The sequence below is a fragment of the Ipomoea nil genome, unplaced genomic scaffold (genome assembly GCF_001879475.1).
Source record: "Ipomoea nil cultivar Tokyo-kokei standard unplaced genomic scaffold, Asagao_1.1 scaffold3043, whole genome shotgun sequence".
In the NCBI taxonomy this organism is placed as follows: Eukaryota; Viridiplantae; Streptophyta; class Magnoliopsida; order Solanales; family Convolvulaceae; genus Ipomoea; species Ipomoea nil.
In genome coordinates, this window is record NW_017619471.1 from 2000981 (window position 1) to 2025276 (window position 24296).

The 24296-nt window shown below is 38.9% G+C and overlaps 1 protein-coding gene across 1 annotated transcript; it reads left to right on the forward strand.

Annotated features, from left to right (window-relative positions):
* Positions 1–2132: 2132 nt before the first annotated feature.
* LOC109163799 (uncharacterized mitochondrial protein AtMg00810-like) lies at positions 2133–2891 on the forward strand. The gene has a single exon (XM_019312504.1). The coding sequence runs from the start codon at positions 2133–2135 to the stop codon at positions 2889–2891; it is 759 nt and encodes a 252-aa protein (XP_019168049.1).
* Positions 2892–24296: the final 21405 nt, after the last annotated feature.

Genomic DNA, 24296 nt, shown 5'->3' on the forward strand with positions numbered 1-24296 from the left:
TTAAAAATGTCTAATTTATTACATGTTCCTGAGTTGTCAGTGTCTTTGATGTCTGTTAACCGTTTTACCCGGGACAACAATTGCTATTTTGAATTTCACCCATTTTATTTTGTTGTGAAGGACTTAATCACTCAGGCGGTGCTTCTTAAAGGTTCGAGTTCAGGAGGACTGTATTCGTTGTCACTACCAAATAATCACTTTGCGTTCGTCTCTGCTCGTGCCTCTTCCACGGTCTGGCACCAGCGTCTCGGTCACCCACACAGCCAAGCCTAGCGTCGTGTCTTACAAGATTGTCCAGTCGAGTCAAATAAAAATGTAACACCAAAATTATGTACCCCGTGCCAACTTGGAAAATCGGCACGTTTTCTTTTAGATAGGTTAATTACATCTAGTGCTAATGTACTCGATCTTGTTTTTACCGATATATGGGGTCCTGCACCTGTCATTTCAGCGGATGGGTCCCGCTACTTTGTACTATTCGTTGACGATTGTACTCGCTATTGTTGGTACTATCCTCTACGTCTAAAAATGGATATCTATAAAATCTTTGATCTTTGGCGGGCGATGGTAGAACGTACATTTTCACGTTCTATCAAGTCCGTTCAGTCTGATTTGGGGGGGGGGGGGGGGGGTACCAAAAGCTACATAAAACACTCACAACTTTGGGAATAGTACACCGGCAGTCGTGTGCCTACACACACGAGCAAAATGGCCGTGTGGAACGTCGAAATCGCCATATAGTCAAAACTGGCTTGGCGTTAATGGCCCAAGCGTCTGTTCCACAGCGCTGTTGGGATCATGCCTTTGAAACGGCAACTTTTCTTATAAATTGGTTACCGTCGGCCTCACTCAAGTTTGATACACCCTTTTTTCGCCTATATAAGACTCCGCCCACGTGCACTTATTTACGTGTGTTTGGATGTCTTTGTTTTCCCCACTTGCGTCCGTATAACCGTTATAAAATTGAGTATCGGTCGAGTCCGTGTGTATTCTTAGGTTACCCGTCATCCTTTAGGGGTTACCGCTGCATGTGCCTCAACACCGGGAAAACCTATATCTGTCGTCATGTCCGCTTTGACGAGACTAATTTTCCCTTTGAAACAGGTCCTTTAAAATGGAGTAACACAACACCTGAAGTGCATGAGTCTCCGTGGGGGTCAAGTCCGGTCTTACTGACCCACAACAGTTGTGCCGTTCCTACCCCATCGCCTCCCGTTCCTCCTCAAGCACCTGTTCGTGCACCCAGGAAACGGAGGCAGCGGGCTCAACCAGGTCAACGGGACCATGTTATGCGGCTTCGGCGTATGACACGGGACACTGGAGAGCAGTTGCACGCTCTCACGGCAACTATTGTTGATCTGACCTATTATTCACAGGCTGTTGGCCATCCGCAGTGGCGGGATGCTATGGACCAAGAGTTCAACGCCTTGCTTCATAATAACACCTGGCAGCTGGTTCCGGCTACACCGAACATGAATATTGTGGGAGGCAAGTGGGTTTTTCGCACTAAGCGTAAGGCTGATGGTACGGTAGAACGCTACAAGGCCAGGTTAGTAGCCAAGGGCTTTAACCAGGTCGCTGGCGAGGATTTCTTCGAGACATTAGGTCCGGTGGTTAAACCGACCACAGTACGGTTGTTGCTCTCGTTTGCCGTATCATGCGGGTGGACGCTAAGACAGCTGGATGTCCATAACACTTTCTTAAATGGGCATCTATCCGAGACTGTCTACATGAGGCAACCTCCAGGCTATGAAGATCCGGATCATCCTAACCATGTGTGCCACTTACAGCGCTCACTCTATGGGTTGAAACAGGCACCACGGGCCTGGTTCAATCGTTTACATGACTTTTTACTTGTAACAGGTTTTATTGCCTCCAAAATAGATGTGTCCCTATTTCACTACACTGCTGGAGATTCCCGAGTGTTTCTACTCATCTATGTCGACGACATTATCATGATGGGTGATAACACTACCCTGATTGATTCTCTTTTGCACCGACTGTCGACGGCATTCAAAATCCGGGACTTAGGGAAGCCGGCCTTCTTCCTTGGCATAGAGACGGTTACCACCCCGGATGGCATGCTTCTAACTCAGCGGCGATACATGCGAGACATTCTCCAGTGAGCCGGCATGTCCGAGTGCAAACCACTAGCCACTCCAGCCGTGGTGACTCAGCCAGTCAGTCAGTCTACTAAACCTTTTCACAACCCGACTCATTACCGTCGTCTCACTGGGTCCCTGCAGTACCTCACCATCACCCGGCCAGACTTGTCTTACGCAGTCAATCGTTTATGCCAGTTCATGCATACACCTACGGAAGAGCATTGGGGGCTGCTGAAGCGTGTGCTACGCTATATAAAAGGCACCCTCGACTACGGCCTCCGTGTTTCACCTTCTGCGTCGTCTGATATCCATGCTTACTCGGATTCGGACTGGGCCGGTTGTCCGGTAGACCGGAAGTCCACTAGCGGGTATGCCGTGTTCTTAGGGACTAATCTGGTCTCGTGGGTCTCACGGAAGCAGCGAACTGTGGCTCGCTCATCCACCGAAGCTGAATACAAGGGATTGGCTGATGTCTGTGCTGAGGTTACCTGGATAGTATCCTTGTTACGGGAGCTTCGTTTGTGTTCTTCCACGCCGCCGGCACTGTGGTGTGATAATCTGGGAGCCACGTACCTCTGTGCAAACCCTGTGTTCCACGCTCGCACCAAGCATGTTGAGGTGGACTGCCACTTTGTTCGGGATAAGGTTTCTTCCGGAGAGTTTCAGGTTCATTTTGTCTCCACTAAAGATCAGCTTGCGGACATCTTCACCAAACCGCTTCCAGCAGCACGGTTTGGAACTCTACGTAGCAAGCTCAATGTGGTCTGTCACCAACCTTGCACTTGAGGGGGAGTGTTAGACTATGTTATTAATTATATTTATTCTATTGTATATTGTGTAGCATAGAATAATTGTTCTAGTCTTTAGCCTATTATTTAGGTCTCTCCCTGGAGAGTATATTTGTATTCAGATTTCAGTTATTGAATTAACCTATCGCTTCCACTCTCATCGATTTATTTCCAGTCATGTGTCTAGAACATCCACTATCGAAGTACCAAACTTCCTGCAAACAAATTAAACATTTTTAGGTACCCAACTTGATTTGGGTCCTTGAGTGTTAGTCATTTTTGGTACCCAAATCCACCTTGTACTCACTGATCTAAGTTTAGGTGATTGGTAACCATTAAAAATATTATAATCATATTTAACTTTTGAAAACATTTTTTGTGTCGGTTTTTGAAAATTTACTTGATTTTTTGGCACGTGGGAAGAAGATTGTTTGGGCCTAGGATAGGCATTAAATCTGGACTTAGTCCATGGTTTAATATAACCAACCCAATCTTGTTTTGAGGCATAAACTCTCCCTACCTCAATTCTTGGATTCCTTCCCATTTTCCTATGAGGGCTTTGTGCACTAGACTCATTGGTGTATTTCCATTTAGGAACAAACTTTTGCCTTTTTATATACTGTTTAGGCGAAATATTATTTCTTTGAGGCTTCGGCCTAACAGTATTAATTTTGACATTCGTTTGGTAACCAATTCCTTGTCTCATTGTGTTTTCTTGACCTTTTACAAATTTTACTACTTGGACTTTATTACTTAAAGTAGTAGTAGAATTGGCCAAGTTCTTGGAGGCTTGAGAACACGATGGATTATAACCGAGTCCGGTTTTATCACTTGAGGGTTTTTGCATATTTACCATTTTGTCCATTATTTTGGATGAATGTGTAAATGTTGCTATAACCTCTCTAAGGTTGTGTTCTCTCACTTCCCTTGATTTACACTCTATTTGAAGACAAATAATTTTATCTTTCAAGTCTTTCACTTCATGTAGAGCATTTTGCAAAATATTTGATCTTTTTCGAGAATCAAAAGACAATTGCGCTCTTTGAGTTGAGAGTGAGTGTCCATTACGGTTTGACATTCTTCCATTAAGTGAAAGAAGGACTCTCTAGAAAATGAAGAATTGACAGAATCATAAGAGTGAGATGTTACCTCATTTTCTTCATTTCCATTTGCCATAAGACACATGTCCTCGTAGGGTGAGTTGTTGGAGATGCTCATGCAAAACATTGCATTGTCATCCTTTGAGGTGTCACTTTCATCACTTGAAGATTCTTCTGACTCACTTATTTCAAGTGGGTCACTAATAAGTGCTTTTCTTCTCTCCTTTGTGAACCTTTTATCTTTGGGCTTGAATTCTTCCTGTTGAGAGTTAGAAACATTTGTATATTGACTTTTACTCACCTTAGGGTGTGAACAACTTGCTGCAAAGTGTCCAGGCTTTCTACAATTGTAGCATAAATTCGAATCTTCCTCAATAATTTCTTTCTTCGAATTCTTTGTTGCATTCCACGATTTCCCTTGTGGATTTTTCTTGTAGTTGCTTCTCTTCATGAATTTCCTAAATTTCTTGACAAAGAGAGCAAATTGATCATTAGGAAATAATTCAACATTTTGTACTGACCTTGAGGTTGATGGTTGCTCGGCTATAAGTGCATTGTTCTTTTCTTCATGATCTTCCTCTAATCTTGATTTCATCTCAAATTCATAAGCTTTTAGATCACTAAAGAGCTTATCGGTCGATAGGTTTTTAGATCCCTATGATCTCTCATGGCCGTGACCTTCATGTCCCATGTAGATGGTAGACCACGTAGAATTTTGAGTGAAATTTCTTTTTGATTAATATCTTTTCCAAGATCATTAATCTCTTCTAAGATTTTGGCAAATCTTGTTTCCATGTCGGTAATATTCTCGCCGTTTAGCATTTTGAAATCCTCGAATTTCTTTAATGCTATGGTGAGCTTATTATCTTTTTCTTGTTCGTCTCCTTCACCAATTTGAATGAGCGTTTCCCAAACTTCCTTCGCGGATTGACACTTTCGAACTTTTGGAAATATCGTGTCATCGATAGATTTAAACAAAATATCCTTGGCAATATTGTCCAAGTTATTTCTTGTTCTATCTTCACGAGACCATTCCGCTTTTGGTTTTGGAATGTATTGTGGAGTGTCACTTGTTTGTACGGATGAGGTGTTGACTTGCAAAATCTCAATAGGACCACTTGTAACCACTTCCCACATTTCATCATGTAATGCGGATAAATGTACCTGCATGCGAATTTTCCAATCATCAAATTTCTTTAAGGAAAATAATAAATTTTGGGCAAGAGCCATATCTCTTTTCATCATCTTGATTTTTCGAGATCTGCCTAGCAGTCAAGATTGACTCAAATAGACAACTGCTCTGATACCAATTGTTGGTCCCGATAGGGTGGTGAAAGTCTAGAGGGGGGGGGGGTGAATAGACTTTCTAAACTTTTTCACAAATTAAATAACTCTTTGGTAACTTCAACTCTAAGTAGCAAGTAAATAGAGTAAGTTTAAACTGCATAGCGGAAAAGGTAGTATGTAAAGAGTTATGCCCAATTAATGAATTAAATACGCATGTAAGATGAATAAAGTGACAGAGGGATCTTGAATATACAAAGGAGATGGTTCACTCAATATATAATAACAATATTCAAGATTGTAAATAAATATCGTATCACGTCGACCGTGTGATGAATGTTACATGCAACACGTCAAACTTGCTTAGAATAATTCAATATTTAAGCTTGAGAAGTTTGAATCACATGCATACGTGAAAACACACTAAACCCGAACGATTAAGATTGATTGTGAATAGTAAATGGGTTAGTCGGATAAGATAGATAGATAGAGCAAATTATGTAAGTGCGGTATGTAAATGAGAGAGGCAATTTATAGTGGTTCGGAAGTGGCGTAATCTTCCTAGTCCACTTTTCTCCTTTCGCGTCTAGGAGAAATTCACTATTTTTCCACACACAGTTACAATAGTGAATAAGCGCTACACAAGCACTTCTTCCGGATGTCTTGCACACAGCTACACCCAACTCCGAGTGTCTCGCACACAGCTACACTCAACTCCGAGTATCTCGCACACAGCTATACTCAACGCCATCTAAGTGTCTTGCACACAGCTAAACTTAGCAACTACGAGTGTTTTGCACACAGCTACACTCACTAGAGTATTTTGCACACAGCTATACTCTTTTTACAATTACAAATACAAAGGTAATTGTATCTCTCTCCAACTAGATTTGAGACTATTCAGACTAAGTCTCTAAGAATATTTGAGCACTTGCACTTTTTGTATTTTCGTGTGTATTGCACTTCTATCTCGTGTCTATCTTGTTCACCTCTGCTCCACACACCCCCTTTTGTCTTCAAGTCTTCATGGCTTTTTATAGGCAATCAAATATATCCGTTGGAGTGGGATAATTTGATATTTGAAATTTGAATCTTCATAGCCTGATATTGTTGACAATAGTAGGTCTTCAATTTTGATTTGATTGTCAACTTGCCTGACAAAATAATATCTTATCTCCAATTGATTTGTTCAAAATATTATTTTGTTGTCATATTGAATATCCAACGTATCTTTAAAATAAATTCATCTGATAGAATTTATTTCTAGGATAAGTTTTTATATTCATGTCTTCATAAATATTTTTCCGTTCTGATCAAATGTCTTTCAGGCAATTTTGGATTCTTGTGGCATGTGGGTAGACTTGGAATAAATTCCTTCGAATTGATTCAATTTCTGATCATCTTGCTTCTTTGCCACATTGTGCTCCTTTGACTTGAATATTGTGCTTTTCTGATTTGGTCACATTGTGCTCTTTTGGAACATTGTGCTTGTTCACATTGTGCTCCTGTAGAACATTGTGCTCCTTTAGATACATTGTGCTCCTTTTGAACATTGTGCTCTTTAGCACACATTGTGCTTGTCAGCACATCGTGCTCTTTTTAATACATTGTGCTCCTTTTGATATCATTGTGCTCCTTGGTAGCATTGTGCTCCTTGGTGAACATCGTGCTCTTTTGGACATTGTGCTTGTCCGAAAATTTGACTAGTAAAAAATAAGTCCTTGGGGGGGAATTGATCTCAGGTGTGATCGTTTTAAATAAGGACTTCTACCATTTCACTGTTAGGCTCATCCGGTTGTTCTTTGCAACGCCATTCCTTTATGTTTTTTTCTCAGATGAATATTCGTAGGACCAAAATTAATTTCTCAAATTAATTTTGTTCTTCCTATGGTAGATTCCTTTTGATTCGCTATTCTGATTTATGATGCTTGTACTCAAAGACCTAAAAACTAAGGGGATCTAAAGTACATTTGGCTTCATTAAAACTTACAAAAAATATTCCTATCATTATTGTTATTGTTATTGTTATTGTTTTTTTTTTTTTTTTTTTTTTTTTTGAAAACCAAACAAAGAATGATTGTATTAATGAATCAAAGCTGCAATGCAATCAGGGGGGATATAATCTCAATACATAGCTTGATCCTGAACAAAAGCAAACGAAGCTAGCGTATGCGCATGCGAATTAATCTGCCTAGAGATATAATTTAACGAAACATAATTAAACGAAGAAATTAAACTCCTACATTGATCTATTATGACCCCAACATAAGACATTATATTGGTTGATTCCTGTCGTATAGCATTCCTCAGTTGTATACAGTCTGTGTGAAGGGTGACCGTTGTTGTATTCTTCTCCAGTAGCCAGGATAGAGCCTCCTTACATGCCAAAGTCTCCGCCATAAACGGTGACAAAAAATTCGGGAGTCTTCCATTTTTTGCCGCCAAAAAGGACCCTTCGGGAGACAACAACACAATGCCGTATGTAGCCTCCCGCATTCCCTCCCGGTATCCAGCGTCCACAAAACATCGCGGCATGGCGTCTTCCCCGCTCTCCACCGTAGCAGCCGAGGATGCAGCTGGACAGCGGCGTGCATTCTGCCGGAATGACTGCAGTGCCGCCGTGGCTTGTCTCCGTGCTGTCGTAGGGTGAGGAAGTGCGGCATCCCATACGGCCGAATTCCTGCATCTCTATAGACGATAAAGCAGTGCCACCATGGCTCCACTTTGATCCTCTGTTAACATTGTAAGCACAGCCGTTAGCCACTCGGGGAAAGAGTTGACAACAATATTTGTTATAGGTAATCCTGAAATATTCCAAACATATCTAGAATAATCACAAGTAATCAATGTATGCATCACATCCTCATGTGCCACCCCACACATTTGGCATGTGGGATCTACTTCAACCCTCTTTATAATATTATTATTAGTTGTAGGAAGAACATCACAAATTGCTCTCCATAAAAAAAGTCTTCCATTTTTGAGGTACCTTCATCCCCCACATTGTAGTCCATTTCTCAAAATCCCCTGGTGAGTGGTTATAAATTCCCATAATGTTCCTGTAGGCATTGTTAACTGTATATACCCCATTAGGGTCATCATGCCAATACCATGAGTCATCATATCCCGAACTTACAGGAATCCTCAGTATCCTATCCACATCCTCCTCATTAAATAAATCTGCTAATATATGTGGATCCCAGGTAGCAGTTTGCTCATCTATCAAACCTGCTACCTTAGCATGTCTGAGCTCGACTAGCATATTTGTTTATATAAGGGGGCTAGGATTATCAGGTAGCCATGGGTGTCCCTAAATTAATGTCATTTTACCATCCCCAATTCTCCTCCGTACCCGTGCCACCACCATATCATGGGCTTCCATAATACTCCTCCATGAGTAACTTGGGCATCCTCCTACTTTATCATCAATAAAAGAGGTACTCGGATAGTACCGAGCCTTATAGACCTTTGCAACAAGGGAATCGGGACCTGTGAGTACCCGCCATGCTTGCTTTCCCAACATAGCCACATTTAAACCCCTGAGATCCTAAAATCCCATCCCCCAAATTTCTTTGGGATACTCAGCTTATCCCAAGCTTTCCAATTTATTCCCCTGTCCATACCAGTACCCCACCAATACTTGTTCATTGTTCTTTGAATTGATAAACACACTGTGTCTAGGATCAAGAAAACACTCATTGAAAAGCTATGCATGGATTGTGCCACACTTTTCAAAAGAATTTCCTTTCCTGCCTGTGACAGAAACTTCTTGTTCCATGAGCCAATCCTCTGTTTTATTTTATCCTCAATATATGAGAACACTGCCCTTTTATTCCTCCCTACAAAAGATGGTAAACCCAGATATTTCCCAAAATTGGGTGCCTGATCTACCTGTAAACAAGTTGCCACCACTTCCCTGTCCTCCACACTAGTATTCCTGCTAAAACAGATACTGGACTTGTGATAGTTCACCTTCTGTCCTGACAACTCCTCATATCGTCCCAGACACTGCTTAATTACTCCTTCCTCCTGATCATTCGCTTTAAAGAACAATAGGCTATTATCCGCAAAAAATAAGTGTGATATCTGTGGGGCTCCCCTTGCCACTCTGCAGCCATGTATTCAGCCAGCCATCTGAGCTCTCTGTAATAGCATAGATAGTCTCTCAGCACAGATGATAAATAAATACGGAGACAAAGGATCTCCTTGCTTTAACCCCCTGGTCGGCGTTACACCCCCACTAGCAACACTGTTAATCAGGATGTTATACTGGACAGTAGTGACACACTGCATCAATAAATTAATCCACCAGTCATCAAAACCCATTACCTCCAACATCCTTCTCAAAAACTGCCATTCCATTCTATCATATGCCTTCGCCATATCTAATTTCAATGCTGCCCAGCCCTTCTGACCACACAGCTTCTTATTCAAATAGTGCCCCACTTCCGCAACTATAAGAATATTATCTGTAATAAGCCTCTTCGGAATAAAAGCACTCTGAGCCTCTGAGATGAGGTCCCCCATAAGTGGTTTCATCCTATTGGCTATTACCTTTGCCATAATTCTGTATAACACATTACTTAGTGCTATCGGTCTCATATCAGATACTGTCTCAGTCACATTCTACTTCGGAATTAAAATCACATTAGTGTCATTCAATCTCTCAGGGAGTGAACCTGAATTCAAGCAATTTACAATAAATTCAGACACATCCCCCCCAACAATGTCCCAAAACTCCTGGTAGAACCCAGGATTCATACCATTCGGTCCTGGTGCTTTGTCAGGGAACATTGCAAATAAAGCACATCTGACCTCCTCAATCTCAAAAGGGCGAAGTAAAGCACTATTTTGTTCATTAATCACACGGGGAGTAAAATCATCAAACATGGGATCCTCACACTCAGTATTTGAAGATGTAAACCGTTGTCGTAGGGGTAAAATTTATGTTGTTGAAGCCGGTGTTGTTGTAAGTCCCGCGCATAGACAACGGTTTTTTAACTGTTGTCTATTATGTGTTGTTGAAGCTAGTGTTGTTGTAAGTCACGCACATAGACAACGGTTTTAAACCGTTGTCTTTTCTAGATACGACAACGGTTTTTTAACTATTGTCTGTTAAGTGTTGTTGAAACCGGTGTTGTTAAAAGTCACTCACATAGACAACAGTTTTAAACTGTTGTCTTTTCTCGAAACGACAACGGTTTTTTAACAGTTGTCTATTAAGTGTTGTTGAAACCGGTGTTGTTAAAAGTCACGAACATAAACAACGATTTAAGAACCGTTGTCTGTTGAGTGTTGTTGAAACTGGTGTTGTTAAAGGTCATGTACATAGACAACGGTTTTAAACCGTTGTCGTTTCTTTCAAAGACAACGATTTTTGACCCGTTGTCTATTTAATGTTGTTGAAACCAGTGTTGTTAAAAGTGATGTACATAGACAACGATTTTTAACTGTTGTCTTTTCTTTAAAAGACAACAGTTATAAACTGTTGTCTATTGTGTGTTGTTGAAATCGCTGTTGTTAAAAGTCACGCCCATAAACTGTTGTCTTTTGTAGAAAAGACAATAGTTTCATACTATTGTCTATTGTAAAATAGACAACGGTCTTTAACCGTTGTCTCAATGGTTTTTAACCATTGTCTCAACGGTTTTTAACCATTTTTAACCTGCTTAAATTTTTATCATATAAATAATCAATTTATCCATTCACCATAGTCAAGTGTAGTTACATAATTTTGCACAAGCTAAGGTTCAAAATAACAAGTCTAAATACTTCCATGACTAATTCTAATCGAATCATATATCATCCAAGTCATAATACTATAAAAAAAAACAATTCCACGAACCAAGTCTAAATAATCACAACGTTCTAGTGATCAAATCATACCTACTCTATATAAGTTGATAGAATATCGGCCCATTCAGAACGCACCAGATCAATAACCGCTTTGTCAAAATCAACTTGTTGGAACTACATGTAAAAAGTGAGTAAATAAATTAGTATAGATATAATAAATTTGCAATTAAATGCGAAATAAGTTAGGTGTAATTTAGAAAGCATAAAAGTAGGGTTATAGCGCAGAAGAAAGCCACATATTTGCTAATTTGGTGGAAAGAGATTCCCAGATTAAAGAAGTTCTTCCATATTTCCATAAACAACAGAACAACAGCAAATTAATTGCTTTTTCAAACACATAATTATTATATATATAAATTTGAATTTATAGGTGGTTTTGATATATGAATAATATGATGCAGTAGACCATAAGCACATTTTCATAACTGATTCTCAACATTCATTTCATGACTATACCCCTAATGCTTATTTTAGATAATCACTGTTAACATAATGCACTTATGCACATACAAACAGATTTTCACTTCAAACAATCAAACATTGAGTTGGAAGAAATGAAAGCACAATCTATAAAGTAGATCAAGCCATCAAGGCAAGAGACCCAACTTGCAACCAATATAGCTAGCTAACTTGTTTGAAACTGCAATGATCACTATTGCAAGAGATATAAAAAGAAGTTATAAACTCCATTGTAAGTCACAATTAATCAATGGATTTACACTCTCCTTCTTCAGGATACAATAATGTTTGAACAGGTTATAATTGCATTCCATATTTAAAATCCGATTAAGATAAATAAAATTTCATAACAAGGACCAACTAAAGTGCAAGTCCTATATGTAATACAAATGCAAGTAGCAATGTTGCAGAAAAATAATTTAGAATTGATTGAGATTAAATATTCACATAAGAAAATAACATAAAAACTGGAGAGTAAAGGAAAGTAGGGGAAAAATATTCACACAAGAAAATTAAAAGATAAGATAAGGTGTAACATTTTAATAAATAAGGGTTGGTGTGGTTTAGTGGGTTTAGCTTTGTTTGTTATGTTAGAGGTCTTGGGTTTTATCCTTTCTGGTAGCATCTTTAACTTATTTTATACAATCATTGTCTTTGTTCTCAGAGACAACACAGAAGCAAACTGGTTATATCCTAGATATTGCGCTTAAATACATAAGTGTTGGTGTGGCTTGGCGGGTTTAGCTTAGTTTGTTATGTTAGAGGTCTTGGGTTCTATTTTTCTTGTGGACATCACCTAGTTATATACCAGATGTTGTACTTTCATACATAAGAGTTTGTGTTTCTTAGTTGGACCCAGTTATATACCAGATGTTGTACTTTCATACATAAGAGTTTGTGTTAAAGAAAACACATAAATGACAACGGTTAAATAAAACCGTTGTCTTTTAAAAAATAATAATGCGCAAAGGCAACGGTTTTAAAAAAACCGTTGTCTTTGTAGTGTTGTGTATTCTAGTGCGCTTAAAGACAACACACCAACTGTAACACCCCGTGTTACGCCCTTTAATCCCGAATTATTTAATTAATTAATTCCGTTAATAATAATTAAAATGGACTTAATTTGGTTAGGATTCCCTTTAATTAATTAATGTGGTCCACCATGGATCGTGGTCCCTTGCCTAAACCAGAGTCTTAAGCCTATTAGGAATAAAGAGAGTAAACCTTTTTTTTTTTTTTTTTTTTTTGAAAACGAAAGGCTAATTCATTAAATCACCAAGAATAACGTTTACAAGAAACGATGGGCGGGGGGGGGGGGGGGGGGGAGTCATACCACTCCCCGCAACTTGACTCAGAAAAGGCCTCCCTAGCAACAGCGTGGGCAGCACTATTCGCAGATCGCTTAACATAACAAAATTTAACATCACCTATCTCTACTGCTAAATCTTTAATATCATCAACAATAAAATCAAAAGCTGAATTAAATGGTGGTGAGCCAATTGCATGACAGACTACTTGACTGTCCATCTCTACATCCACGGAACCCATTCCAGTATGCTTTAACCAACTCAAAGCTTCCCAGATGCTCAAAGCCTCCGCTTCTTTCACCATAAAGACCCCAGGCATCACCACATTCCTCGCTGCAAGGAAATTCCCATTATCATCACGTAGCACCCAACCCAAACCATTACATTATCAGCCACCCGTAACGCCGCATCCGTGTTCAACTTCAGTCTCCCTTGGGCAGGTCTGGTCCATCGTGTTACAACCTCTTGCGCGGCTTGTTCAGCTGCCCCCTCATTCACAGCCCTCCAATTATCTAGAAACAGCAAAGCTCTCTGGACCACTACATTCAAATCAAAAACAACACCCTTCCAGATGCTATCTTTCCGGCTACACCACAGACCCCACAGCACCATCACAAAGTTAGGCAACAGACTAGCATTCAAAGAATGTATTCCCCAAAAAAACCAGTCGGTAAGATAATTACCTTGAAAAGTACTGATATGTGGCATCCCCAACTTACTCCAAAGCTGAACTACATGCGGGCAATGAACAAACAAATGAAGGCCAGACTCCTCAACGTGTCTGCACATATGACAATTCAGCGCACAAGCAACATTTTTAGTCATCAAAATATCACGGGTAGGGAGATAAGACGATGCTAACTGCCAGCAGAAATTTTTCACCTTCGGCGGAATACGTAGATTCCAGATTGTAGACCATGGCCGATCATCCCCAGCCACCATAGTAAGCTGCCTGTAACAAGATTTAACAGTGTAAGCACCCTTCTGATCCCAATTCCAAAACCACTGATCCCGTGGCTTCCTAATACTGAGTGGAATATTTAAAATCAAATTAGCATCACGAGCACAAAAAATATCCCTCACACACTCCACATCCCAACCATTACCTTGCGAGTTCATAAGTGAAGATACCGGAGCATCATATATCGTCTGGTGTAGGTCAGTCTCCACATACGGGTTGTCATCAACAGGCAACCACGGGTCGGAGCCAATTATAGTATCTTCCCCATCGCCAATCACCCGCCTACTACCCTCTTTCAAACAACTCTTCACCTCCATCATACCCCTCCAGATAAATGACGGGTTATTCCCTTCTCTCGCATAAAAAAAATAACAACTAGGATAGTACCTGGACTTATACACACATGCAACCAGGCTTGCTGGTCTAGTTAACAGCCTCCAGGCCTATTTCCCTAGAAGGGCTTTATTCATCTCATGCAATCGTCGAAAGCCCATCCCGCCAACAGCTTTCGGCTTACATAAACCCTCCCAAGTGCGCCACTTTATACCACGGCCATGGTCAGATTCTAATTAGGAATCCTAGACCTATATATCTATTATGAATGAAGAAAGTAAGCCTTTACTATTCAAATTATGATTAGGATTCCTGATGCTATAAATAGAGGATTAGAAAGCATTTAGAACCCACACCACCAATAGTTATATTACACGAAAATACTCCCGAAAGATTCCCCCACCACCAAGCCTAGGGAGATCAATCAGATGGAAATCTTAGAGAAGAACCTTAGTAGTCAAGGATTCTGATTAAGGCTAAGAGGTAACCCATGTCTCAACAAAACCTATTTTCTTTGCTATAATCTTCTTCTTTGGTTCCTCCTCTATGCTTGTGTCTTGATAAATCTTTTATGATGATGGTGATATGATCTTGATGATTGATGAGATGATCTTATGTGTTGATCTTGATAATCTTGATGATTATAAGAGGATCTTGATAATTGTGTGATGTTCTTGATTTTAAAGATAAACTATGATTTTGATGGTTTAAATATGATTAGAGCCCTAGGTTAAATCGGGAAATTCGTATTGTGATATTCTTGATATATTTGGGTGGGATTTCGCATGTTCGGGCGTAATTTATGTTTAGAAGTCATGTTAGGATATGCTCAATATGATTCTTGGTCTTGATCCATTATTTGACTAAGTGGTGTCATCATTCGTGTTTAAAAGTGTCTAAGCATGGTTTCGGGTTCCACAAAAGATCCCGGGACCCAAATATTGAAAAGGACTCAGTGGGGGGGTAGGTGGGGGTAGGGGAACCCACCACCTACCCGCTGCCCACTTTGGCATCGCCGGCAGCGGGCAGCCGGCGGGCAGACGACTACCCGCCGGGCACCCGCTGCCAGGTTTCTCGCCGCCGACGGGTGGTCCTCCGCTTGCCGGCCAGTCGTCGATGCATGAATTGGTACCCCGTTGACCTAGGTGAAAGATGCATGAACCCCTTAGGATTATTCCTAGTATGTGGATGACCACACATAGGTTTCATTTTACGTTTTCTCCCCTTTCCCAATGTGTTAATGTGGATTGCATGTGCTTGCTATGTGTTATATGTGCATGACTCCCCAATATTGGCTACGGTCAATTGGTTTTACACGGGCTGCGGTCCATCGATTGGTCTCGCCAACGGTGTGTAGGGCTGCAGTCCGCCAATTAGGCTCCCCAACGGTGTATAGGACTTTGTTCCACCGATGGGCTCGCCAACGGTGTGTAGGGCTACAGTCCACCGATTGGACTTGCCAACGGCTTTACATGAACTGCGGTTCATAATCCTGGCTACGGTAAGTGACACTCTTTTGGGCAACGACCCACCGATTGGGCTTGCTAACGGTGTGACACCCCGTAATATGTATATGTGCTTTATGATTCCATAGGACTAGTTATTATTTAAGGCCCGAAATTGGTTCACATGCCCTCATACTCTATGCCTATAAACCTAAGAAATTGCATATTTAGCATGATTACGACTGTATACATATAGGCATGACAACTTGCAGGTTCCGCATATAACATAATAGTTAATTATCATACGTGTTAGGGTTGTTATTTTGAAACTATGAGTATTTGGTATAGTCTGCTTAGCACAATGATTAGGCATAGATCCTACATATATGGCATTTTGGCTCACAACATGCTATACTACATATTAAATATTTGCATCCATTCGTAAATGAGGTTCGCTTGTGTTGCGCATATGTGCTTTATAATAATTATGTGGCTATCCGAATCTGCACCCGCATGGTATTTGCCTCTCATTTAGGTATATAAATAATAATATGTTCGGGACAACTTGTGATCCTATATGCTAAATCATTAAAAATAATTAAGGAATGAGCATGCCATCTATGTTATGTTATTAGTCATCCGTAAAATTAGCATAATGTGAGTTGCATATTCATAACCTTGTTATTTGGTGCATTTTGCTAGCACAATAGTTAGGCTTAAACCCAGTAAATTTATATGTGCATATGTATATATCTCCAGTAAGATACTTTCCTCATGTACCATTATACTAATTCGGGCTCTTTACCCCAAAATAATTTCTAAGCTTCGGGGATGAAGCTTCTTGTAAGGGTGGGGGGGGGGGCGGGGGGGGGGGAGGGTGTAACACCCCATGTTACGGCCTTTAATCCTGAATTATTTAATTAATTAATTTTGTTAATAATAATTAAAAAGCACTTAAATTGGTTAGGATTCCCTTTAATTAATTAATGTGGTCCACCATGGATCGTGGACCCTTGCCTAAACCAGAGTCTTAAGCCTATTAGGAATAACGAGAGTAAACCTTTTACTAGTCAGATTCTAATTAGGAATCCTAGACCTATATATCTATTATGAATAAAGAAAGTAAGCCTTTACTATTCAGATTATGATTAGGATTCCTGATTCTATAAGTAGAGGATTAGAAAGCATTTAGAACCCACACCACCCATAGTTATATTACACGAAAATACTCCCGGAAGACTCCCCCACCACCAAGCCTAGGGAGATCAATCGGATGGAAATCTTAGAGAAGAACCTTAGTAGTCAAGGATTCTGATTAAGGCTAAGAGGTAACCCATGTCTCAACAAAACCTATTTTCTTTGCTATAATCTTCTTCTTTGGCTCCTCCTCTATGCTTGTGTCTTGATAAATCTTTTATGATGATGATGATATGATCTTGATGATTGATGAGATGATCTTATGTGTTGATCTTAATAATCTTGATGATTATAAGAGGATATTGATAATTGTGTGATGTTCTTGATTTTAAAGATAAACTATGATTTTGATGGTTTAAATATGATTAGAGCCCTAGGTTAAATCGGGAAATTCGTATTGTGATATTCTTGATATATTTGGGTGGGATTTCGCATGTTCGAGCGTTATTTATGTTTAGAAGTCATGTTAGGATATGCTCAATATGATTCTTGGTTTTGATCCATTATTTGACTACGTGGTGTCATCATTCGTGTTTAAAAGTGTCTAAGCATGGTTTCGTGTTCCACAAAAGATCCTGGGGCCCAAATATTGAAAAGGACTCAGTGGGGGGGTAGGTGGGGGTAGGGGAACCCGCTGCCCACTTTGGCATCACCGGCAGCGGGCAGCCGGCGGGCAGACGATTGCCCGCCGGGCACCTGCTGCCAGGTTTCTCGCCGCCGCCGGGTGGTCCTCCGCTCGCCGGCCACTCACTGATTTTTCCCCACCTCGGGATGTTGGCTACCCCGTTTGATGTTTCCCCGACCCTCGTGGTGTCCCAACAGACTCCGTTTATTGTGCCTAAGTCTAGTTTGATGTTTCGGGTACCATTCGTAAGATAAAAGAGTCTTGTGCATTATATGCTAGTTGAATTGGTACCCCGTTGACCTATTTGAAAGATGAATGAACCCCTTAGGATTATTCCTAGTATGTGGATGACCACGCATAGGTTTCATTATACGTTTTCTCCCCTTTCCCAATGTGTTAATGTGGATTGCATGTTCTTGCTATGTTTTATATGTGTATGACTCCCCAATATTGGCTACGGTTAATTGGTTTTACATGGGCTGCGGTCCTCCGATTGGGCTCGCCAACGGTGTGTAGGGCTGCAGTCCGCCGATTGGGCTCGCCAACGGTGTGTAAGACTGTGGTCCACCGATTGGGCTCGCCAACGTTGTGTAGGGCTACAGTCCACTGATTGGACTTGCCAACGGCTTTACATGAACTGCGGTTCATAATCCTGGCTGCGGTCAGTGACACTCTTTTGGGCCACGACCCACCGATTGGGCTCGCCAACGGTGTGACACCCCGTAATCCAAATTCAATTAAGGAATTAATTAAGTAATTAATCCTAATCCAATTGATAATTTAATTCCTTAAATTCCTAAAAATTCAATAGTCGGGGAATTGACTAGTCAACCCAAAGTCAAGTGGTGTACCTAAAGCTTTGTGAGTAGTTCCCTTGTTTCCTTACACCTCTTCATTTTAGTAAGGGTAATAAAGACATTTCACCTTATGTTAGTATTGCAAGCTAACCTAGAAGACACCCTTCATTCTTTCCCTTACACTTTCTAAACTTGAGCTCCTCATTCTCTCTAAAAGTTAGATAGCTTTTCTTCCAAGCGAAGTTGGAGCTTTACCAAATCTTCAAAGTTTGTCTTCAAGATTCCACCTTTCCTAACTTTGAGCATCTAGGAGGGTAAGATCTATGTTTATCTTGTGTTTTTAGTGTTTTCTAATGTGTCTTTCCTTAAAGATAGAATCTTTATGATCTTTTGGTGTGTTCTTGAAGTGGGTGTGGAAGGTGAACCCTGTTAGGAGCTTGGTGAAGTGTTAAGTGAAGGTTTTTGTCTACAAAATCTATTTTGCTTACCTATATGATGATTTATTGGATTCTACATGTGATTTTGCTATGAAATGTGAGTTTTGATGCATTGTCTTGTGAAAATGCATATCTAGAGCTTGTTATTAGGGTTCATGTATGCCATTGCTTGGCTATTCCTTTGATTCAAGTCATTTTGTTGTATTTGGTGAGATTTGGCATGTTTTGAGCTTGGTGTTGAAAATCCCCGAAGGGATTATTTGGTACAGGGTTGTGTACCTGCGGGCGGAACGGCGTGTAGAGCTCCACCCGCCGCCCCACCCGCGGGGTACATGGCTGGTGGGAGTAGGTTCCCGAGGGCGGAACCACGGGTGGGGGTCCACCCGTGGCCCCACCCGCGGGTACGTAATATGGTGTTGTTCGGGGATTTGTTCCCCGTGATTCTTTTGACTTGGTATTTGGTCTTTTGACTTCCCGATGTTCTTTTGTGGAACTACTTGAGCGTCTTCTTGATGTTTCGTATGTCTAGAACTATATGGTAGGAATCCATGTAGGTTTTGGTGAATTGAATCGTGCTAAGTGTTCAACATTGTGATTCGTTGAACTGTGATGAGTCTTGTGTGTTCTTCGGAACTATGTTTGGTTTACCCGTTTGATAAGCATGCTAGTTTGGTGTTTAAATGCTAGCGTGTGTGTTATTTGTCCTTTCCTATTGTTGATGATGACTTGTGTTAATCATCGTTGTTGTTGGACTGTGATCCATTCCTTGATTGAGTATGGTTTCATATCTTCGTCGTGATCCGTTGATTGATTCCTGTTGTGGTGTGGTGTGCGTGGCTGTACCTGGGTTGCACGATTAATGGTATGGGACATTAGTCACCAAGGTACGACAGTGGTCCTCGTGGTGGCCATGACGCGATTATGGAGTTTGTGACCTGAGTGATGGGTTCATGTATTTCTTGGGTGGCATGTGTTGCCGTGTGTGTGATCGGTACCCTCGTGTACTATGAAATCGATGGCCTTGTTCGTGGTCGTTAGTGGGGGACGACGGTCCCAGGAGGGAAAAGGTTGGACTTGGATGTACAGGGGTCCTGGAGGTAATGGTTGGAACTAGACATAAGATTGGAACCGGGCATAAGGAAGGCATCTCAATTCGTGATGGGTGATGTCACGATGGCTTGTGTAGCTGTTGTTGTGTATTTCTCTATTTGTGACATGTGTTGTCACAAAGGCATGTGTTGCCGATGGTTGTGTCCTTATTCTCTTGTGTTATGCATGTCGAGTGTTAATCTACTATGTGATGGTAGATTATGCCTTGAGCCGCTCTTGTGAGTTGTTATTACTTCTTGTTGTATTGGGATGTGTTCCCTTATCTTTATTGTTAGTGCAAAGAGTCTTGTGTTTGACTTCTATCTTGACTTTGAAATTGATATATACTATATCCCGTTTCGCAAATGATTTTGTATATATATATAAACTATCTACATATGATATTTCACATGTATTGGTGGGTTACCAGCATCATTCGCTGACCGGGCGTCGTCCCATATATATTTGTGTTCTTTCAGGTGCTGAGTAGATGAGAGCGCGGTTTAGAGGCAGTTAGTGTAGACCCTTTCCCTTGTGATGGTTTGGGCCTGCGTGCCTTTGATTAGACTCTAGACTTTATGTTGTTGACTTTGCTTTTGAGATTGATAGATTATGTTGCAGATGTTTACGCCTGTGCGTTCACCGTTGTGTGAGCGTGGCATAGCACTCTACGTTTTCCATCTATTTCATGCTTAAGTCTTCCGCTGTGTATGCTTTTATGGTTATAATTATCTACATGTTTAAGGATTAAATGGGTATGGAAATCGGGGGGTGTTACAAATGGTGTGTAGGGTTGTGGTCCACCGTTGAGCTCGTCAACGGTTTGATGAGCTATGGTTCATCGGTTGGCTGCGGTCAACCCCTTCATGCTGCAGTATGAGGCAGGGTGTTGCGGGGCCGTGTTAGCGCTATATGCGCTAACCCTCATGTATGGGCATGCGATTGGTCCTGTGGCGCCACCAAAGTCTGCTTATATGATAAGGATGATTGATTGAAAGATGACATGAATGATGTGAAATTACCCTGTGACCTTAAGATACATGATAATGTCTTTATATGCCTGTTTATAACTGTTGAATGTGCTTATCCCTATTTGTCGAGTCTATTCCTGGTTTTAAAGCTAGAGTCTCCTAAGTATATCTCTTCCTGCTTCAAAATGGTTTTCCTATACCTATATATATATATATATATATATATATATATATATATATATATATATATATATATATATATACCTATAGTGTATTTTAACGCGTTGGAGTGGGTTACCAGCATCATTCGCTGAACAGATATATTTGGCTTTCAGGCACAGATGATTTGCTACCGGAGCGCGCTAGAGGACCAAAGGGTTATATAGTTAGATTTCCTTTCGGCCTGTGTGCCTTGATGATGTAATGACGTTGCTTAAAGTTAATTAGTTAGTATAGCCTGTGCATCTGAGTTCTCCAGCTCTGATGTGGCATAACACCCCAGACCCTTATGTTTAGAATGCTCTGTTTTGGGATTTAATGATAGCATTGCCTTTATTATATAAATTTAAAAGTTTCGAAAATCTGGGGTGTTACACCAACGACAACGGTAAAAAAACCGTTGTCCTTTAAATAAAAAAGAGTGTGCAAAGACAACGGTTTTTAAAAACCGTTGTCTTTATAGTGTTGTGTATTCGAGTGCACTTAAAGACAACACACCAACGACAACAGTTAAATAAAATCGCTATCTTTTTTTTAAAAAAAGAGCGCACAAAGACAACGGTTTTAAACAACCGTTGTCGTTCTAGTGTTGTGTATTCCAGTGCGCTTAAAGACAACACACCAACGACAACGGTTAAAAAAACCGTTGTCTTTTAAAAAAAATGCACATAGACAACGTAACGGTTTTAAAAACCGTTGTCGTTGTGGTGTTGTCCTTTCACAAAATGCACAAAGACAACACACTTACAACAACGGTTAAGTAAAAACTGTTGTCTTTGACAAAAGTGTTGCATCAAAGACAACGGTTTTGGACCAAACTGTTGTCTTTTATACAAAAGACAACACTTTTCTTAAAAACTGTTGTCTTTCTAGTGTTGTCTATGTGCATTTTTCTTGTAGTGACCCGTGCGATGCACGGAATGGATTTGTTGTAATATATTAAGAATATATGAATTGATATATAATTATTTAAATTAGAACATTAAATATTATATAATGCAATTAAAGATATGATATGAATCGTTTATATATTTTGATCTTATCATTGCTTGAATATGTGCAAATAATTGCTCAAATTAATAGCTAATGTCTAGATGTACGGATGCAGTCCTATAGTATTTTCATACATTAGGCAAATGTGCTCGTTCTCTAAGAATTGCTATCCTTATTCATTTGTATGGAAGATATATTTTTTTGTCTAGATATATAGCAATTTTTTTATTTTAAAAAAAAAATTAATATCAACAATTATATTTACACATTATTGAAACCTCTTTGTAGACGACATTGGTAGTGACAACACAATCTTGTTCATCTTCGTCTAGAGCTAACATTTTCTCCATCAGGACAAGTTACTTGGGTGAAAATATATAATAGTAGAATATCACTCAATTAGTTATCCCTTTATATTTTTAGTCAATTCGTAATATCAGATTCATTTTCAACCAATTATTCTTTTTTATTTTCAGTCAATTAGAATATCAAATGCAGTGATATTTTTACCTAACTTTCGTTTCATTTTTAATTGATGATGTTGATATTATTATTGAAATATTTCCGTTCCATTTTTAATTTACCTTTACTATAGTTTAAAATATGCATTCACTATTGATAATGTAGAATATTATATTATTGGAATATTTTCCTCTAATTTTTAATTAAAATGCAATGATCTGGTCATTTTTTTAGTCAATTATAGATCATTTTCTATTTGCAATCAATTATTAATATTCATTTTCTTTTATATTTTCAGTCAATTAGTAATATTAGATTCATTTGAGGTCAATTATTCTTTTTTATTTCGAATCAATTAGTCAATTAGAATATAGATGTAGTGATATTTTTACCTAATTTTCGTTCCATTTTAATTTGATGTTGTAGAATATTATTAATGAAATATTTTCGTTCCATTTTTAATTTATCTTTACTATTTTTTAAAATATGTCTTTACTATTTGATGATGTAAAATATTATTATTGAAATATTTCCTTTCCATTTTTAATTTTCCTTTACTTCTAACCACAAAAAAGAAAAAAAAAAAGAATAAGGAGAAGAATAGACTTTGGACTTCTCAGTACTTGCCCACATTGATATTTTTTTTTGATAAACCCACGGTTTCCACCGTCGGACACAGTGACTAATCCCCTCGCTAAATTGTAAGCACCTCTTTTGCGTGGGATAGCTGGCTAAGAGATTTAAGGCTACTCCATTCCCAAATCCAAGGATCGAACCCTTGACCTTTGGTTAAGGACGGATGACTCCCTTACACTCAATCACACCCTCCAGGTTACTTGCCTACATTGATGGGCAAGCAATTATGTTTGCAAGAGGAGCATTGCTCCTCTTTCCAAACATTTTCAATGTGAGATCAAAATGATCCCACATCATTTACAATGGGAATCCGTGACTCCCTTTTGTCTTCTTCTTATTTTTTTAAAAAAATTTTAATTTTATTTTTTACTCCGTATATAGTTTTGTTGGGATTATTATTATTATTATTATTATTATTATTATTATTATTATTATTATTTTTATTTTTATTTTTATTTTTATTTTTATTTTTATTATTATTATTATTATTATTATTATTATTATTATTATTATTATTATTATTATTATTATTATTATTATTATTATTATTATTATAGTTGTTGTTGTTATTGTTGTTGTTGTTATTGTTGTGTTGTTGTAATTTGATTATTTGGAAAATTCACCAAAATTTTAAGAAATTCGTTTGTTTAATATTTTATATTTAATCAAAAAACCAAAATATTATTTCATAACTTAGCAATTTGCTCCAAACTGCTAAAAACATAGACAACACATATATTTTGGGTTAATCTATCCAAACCCCCACTAATAATAAATAAATAAATAAATATTAAATTAATAAAAACTAAAATAAGAAGACAACGTTAAAGCTTCTTAAATAAGAACCTTTTGACTTCTCAATCTTGCCCACATTGATGTGCAAGTAATTATGTTTGTAAGAGGAGTTTTGCTCCTCTTCTATAGATAAGCTCTCTCTTTTCAAATATTTTCAATGTGTGATCAAAATGATCACACATCATTTACAAAAGGACTACCCCTCTTTTTTAAAAAAAAAAAAATTTATTTTATTTTTTATATAGTTTTGTTTGGATGATTATTATTATTATTATTATTATTATTATTATTATTATTATTATTATTATTATTATTATTATTATTATTATTATTATTGTTGTTGTTGTTGTTGTTGTTGTTGTTGTTGTTGTTATTGTTATTGTTATTGTTATTGTTATTATTATTTTTTTTTTGAAAATCAACCAAAGAATGATTGT